Below are 4,579 nucleotides of genomic sequence, written 5' to 3'. Positions count from 1 at the left end.
AGTTGAGATGATCATTTGATTTTTATCTTTCCTTCATCAACTTTTGGAAGTTCTCAAGGAGATCATTTATGTTGTCTTTTTCTCATCATGTCTTCCAAACTGAATGTGCATCTGACACTCACAACACCTTCCAATACGGATAAGCCCCACCTCAGGTGCTCAGTAGCCGCAATGTCTGGTGGACACTGGATCTGACAGCTCAGATATAGCGTGTACCCTCTCACCACCTAAATTATACCCCAAGGATGAATCGTGTCCTTCATTCCAAACAGCATTTCAAAAATCAGAACTTCAGGGCTGTGAGTCATTAATATTTGTACTTATGTATTCATTACATAGTAATAATGATTTCAAGTCACTGTGAACGTAAGGATAAAATTGCCCCAGGGAACAGTATCCATTCAACTCACGGAAATTCCAATCTCATGCACATTTTCCCCATAGAGGACCCATGGCGGAACACTTTAAAGAAGCAAGTAAATGTATGGTCTGCCTGACTTATCTTGAAAACCCCGTGTACCTGAAATGTGGATACATCTGCTGCTTCCAATGCCTCGATTCACTGAAGAAGGAGCCCAATGGGGAGGGTTTATTGTGCCCCAACTGCTCTGTGGTCTCACAAAAGAGTGACCTGAGGCGTGCTCTCAAGCTTGGAGCTCTGGTTTCAAAGGTTAAGGAGTTAGAGCCCCAGCTGAGAGCTGTTCTCCAGATGAACCCAAGGATACGGAAGTTCCAAGGTAAGACATTGGTACAACCTGCCCCCAACCCACAAAGGGCCCTGGAAAAAGCACCTTTTCACAAGCTCTCCACTAAATAAGGGCACTCACTGAATTCTGGCACCTGAAATTTTTATTCTTTACAAGCAACAGTGTTCTCATCTGTAAATATAGACAAAAACTATCTAAATTTTTAAGAAAAGATAATATTTAGGCCATGCGCTAGTCCTGTGCTATCCAAGATTAAGTACATTGGAATATTTCCAATGGCCACTGGTAGCTCCTGATCACTTGAAATGTGGTGATTGCCACAAGTAGAAATCAGATTTGGATTTATTGGAGGAAATAGAATGTATTATTAAAATCAATTATACGTGGTTGTTATTTTTAAACATGTAAGAAAATTTAAAATACACACAGGGCTCCCATTGTGTTTCTTTGGGCGGTACTGCACCACAATATGGTTTTTCAAATTTGAGGATGTATAAATTCCCTGGCCATCCAGTTTAAATGCAGGTCCTCTTTCTGGAGCTCTGGGCTGAACTATATATCTGGGTTTCTGATGTGAGCTCCAGTGGTGCGGATGCTGCAAGTTCACGGACCACACTCTGAGTAACAGGCCCCTGCACCTAGTGAATCTGAACCCTCCTGGCAGTGATCCCAGAGATATGTACTGTTTAAAAGCCTCAGGTGATTCTGTGCACAGTGAGTGTAGACAAGGAATATTTAAAGCACAAGCCCCCTGGGGGAAAAGGATGGTAAAGGTGTGCGTGGTCATGACTGTAGGTTTCAGTCCCGTTGCCAAGTCTAGACCTGAGCACTTCAGCATGCACTTCCCTCCATGACCTGGACCTGAGATGCCTGATTCAGGCTCAGAACCATGAGTGAAGGGGATTTATCACAGCTCAGCTGTGTGTCTAATGGGTTAGTTCAGAATGTGAGGACAGACCTCCCAGGCTCATTGGAGAGGGTCACATTCTCATCCCATCACCATTCCCCACCTCCTGTGATGGGTCCTGTAATCAACAGGTGATGCCTTGGGTGTGAAGTGTGTGATGATTGTGCTCTGATAGCTTCCAGACTGCAGTGTCATCAGAGAAGTAACCAAATGCTTTGCTTCTTGAGTGAGTTTCCATTTTGCTCCATGCAAACCTGTATTCATGATGGTGAAACCTGTCACAGTAACTTGACAAGCCTTCACAAGTTTTCTCCAATGGTCAGAAAGTCTGAGCATGTCCCAAAGAGCCATGTTATAAGGGAGCCAAGTGAAGTCATTGGCCTTTGGTCCAGAGGGTTTACTTCTCAGGCTTCTGTGGCTCCATCCACGTGGTCACATTAGGACAGGCAGGCCTATGCACCCATCCTCATCACAGGGTTGGTTGGAAATGTCGCCAATACATAGTCCTTCTTCTCCAGTTTACCTGGCCCTCTGAGCACTGCGCCATCGGGTTCTGGGTCTAAGTTGCTACAAGATCCCAGCACATCCTTACCCATGTCCACAGGAATCCCTTCCTCTATCTTGACTTCCAGAGTTAACTCATCTCATCCGAAGACTCCTAGCATGTTTTTTTTTTTATATTTTTCTGTAACTCCAGAGAATGTAAAGGACTGGAATGCAATTGCCTATTCAATAACTCTAAACAAACAAGGTAGAGGCAAAAAGAAGAAAAAAAATCTTACTAATTCAAAATTAGTCTCCTATACGTAAAATCACCATCATTCAAATGTATATTTGATGTTTATATTTTGGCAGTCTGTGTCAAGTGGAAAATTTTGAGAGAAATCAACACCCATGGACTCTTTTTCACGTATATCATCTACTGAAGAGAAGTCTTTAATCAAATAATCCAATTAATGTAAAGAAAACATCAGTATGAATCAGAAAGAGTAGTTCCATTTTAATCATTTATTCTATACCTGGAATTGGATCTCATCTGGGTCAGGGAATCTTCCCCAGGAAACTTCTGCTTAGGAAAGAAGTGTAGAGTTAAAGAAGTGAAGGTGAATGAGATATTTGGGACTTTTCAGAAGCCATGAATTGTAGTGTCTAATGTATGTACTTGCTTATTTTTCTTTCTACAGTGGATGTGACCTTGGATACTGACACAGCCAACAAGTACCTCATCATTTCTGAGGACCTGAAAACTGTCCATTGTGGGTTTTTCAAGCAGAAGAAGAGGTCCCGACCTGAGCGATTCAGCCATACAACTTGTGTCCTGGGATTCCCTCTGTTCACCTCTGGCCGCCATTACTGGGAGGTGGACGTGGGGTCCAGCCAAGAGTGGGATGTGGGCATTTGCAAAGAATCCATGCATCGCCGAGGGAAGACTCAGCTGGCCCCAGATCTTGGCTTCTGGACTGTGAGTTTGAGAAATGGAGATGTCTTCTCTGCCCACACTGTGCCTTCCACTGTTCTCAAGGTGAGCCCCCGGTTACATCGAGTGGGGATTTTCCTGGATATAAATATTGGGATCGTTTCCTTTTATCACATTGGTGATGGATCCCATATGTTTACATTCGCTAAAGTTTCTGCTGCGGAGCCACTGCATCCATTTTTCTCTCCTGCATATCCAACTGAGGATGCACAAAGCTGCCTGAGAATATGTCCTGTGATAAATCTAGGCACTGATGTCCTCTGATAAATCCAGGGCAAAGCAAATGTAACTCTGACTACAGAAACATGGGTAGGAAATTCTTATGTACACACAGCTGTGGGCGGGAACGTTCCAGTTTGCTATACGTTTGGTACAAAAGAGTAGCAGGAAATTGTGGGACAACTCATGAATCATTAACACAAATTGTATCAGGGAAAATTACATTTCCAGAATTAGTGTTATGGTTTCAGGACTTGTTTATTTCTGTTCCAATTATTATGTTCCTTCAGATCAATTTCCAAATTTTTTTTAATTGTCTGTAAGCTTAACTTAGTGTGTGATGGAGGTTATAAACTACATAAAGTTCATTTGTGACTCTTCAGATTCATTTTTCTGTATATTATGGAAATAAGACGTGTTTCAACAGTAAAAATGTGTGCATGTATTCAGTGTCATTCAACAACTGAAAAACACGCAGTCATTTCAAGAGCACCTTGAGCTCTGTGGGCCGTATTCCATTTCTGTCAGATGTTGCTGGTCATGCTCCGACCCTTCTGCCCCCGGCTGGACCCACCTGGCTGTGGCAGGAGGCCCGGCAGAACCTGAGAGGTTGATCAGGTCATTGGGGGACATTCTTCATCTTATGTAGCCTGGGAAGCCATGACAGCATGGTAAAGAAAATGAAGACCCTGTCCTTTCTCCAGCTTTTGTATAAAAATCAAAGTCAGTTTATTTCTTTCAGGACAGAGTATTCAGTCCAGTGCCCCTAAATGCACACACACACACTGCCTGGCACAGAGATGGCCTCAGACAACACTTGCTGGGTTAATAAAGGCCTCCGTCCTGCAGACCTGGTCTCTCAAATATGCCTTCTGGAGAAATCTAAGACGTGAAGAAGAAATTCCATCAGAGTGGACTCACCTCAAGTCCACTAGGTTCTCCTTGTGGCCTCCACCTGCTTCTACTGACCACTCAGCTGTGGAGTGAGCTTCCCCTGCAGGGGCTTTTACTGCATGTGGTTCCCATTTCCTCCTCATTTACATTCCACTGCCCCTCCTTAATCCAATCAAATTTTGATTTATTTCTGGAATATGTGAAGTTTTATTGAAGATAGGGAGGTGACCACAAAGGGAAGCAATTTATCCTGAGAGTCATTTTATTTTTATTAATATTGTTGAAATATCTTTCTAGTCTGTGATGGCGCTGCTTCTATTTAGTGGTGCTAGGTCAGCTCACTGAATCTTGTTTCCTTGTAAATGTTTTTTTAAA

The 4,579-nt window shown here is 43.0% G+C and overlaps 1 protein-coding gene across 1 annotated transcript; it reads left to right on the top strand.

Moving 5' to 3' along the window:
* Positions 1 to 451: 451 nt before the first annotated feature.
* On the top strand, positions 452 to 3,355 carry LOC130837898 (ret finger protein-like 4A). The gene is made up of 2 exons (XM_057710583.1): positions 452 to 737; positions 2,799 to 3,355. The coding sequence occupies exons 1-2, from the start codon at positions 452 to 454 to the stop codon at positions 3,353 to 3,355; spliced, it is 843 nt and encodes a 280-aa protein (XP_057566566.1).
* Positions 3,356 to 4,579: the final 1,224 nt, after the last annotated feature.

The sequence above is a fragment of the Hippopotamus amphibius genome, chromosome 16 (genome assembly GCF_030028045.1).
Source record: "Hippopotamus amphibius kiboko isolate mHipAmp2 chromosome 16, mHipAmp2.hap2, whole genome shotgun sequence".
Taxonomy (NCBI): domain Eukaryota; kingdom Metazoa; phylum Chordata; class Mammalia; order Artiodactyla; family Hippopotamidae; genus Hippopotamus; species Hippopotamus amphibius.
This window is presented reverse-complemented; position numbering and strand designations above follow the sequence as displayed.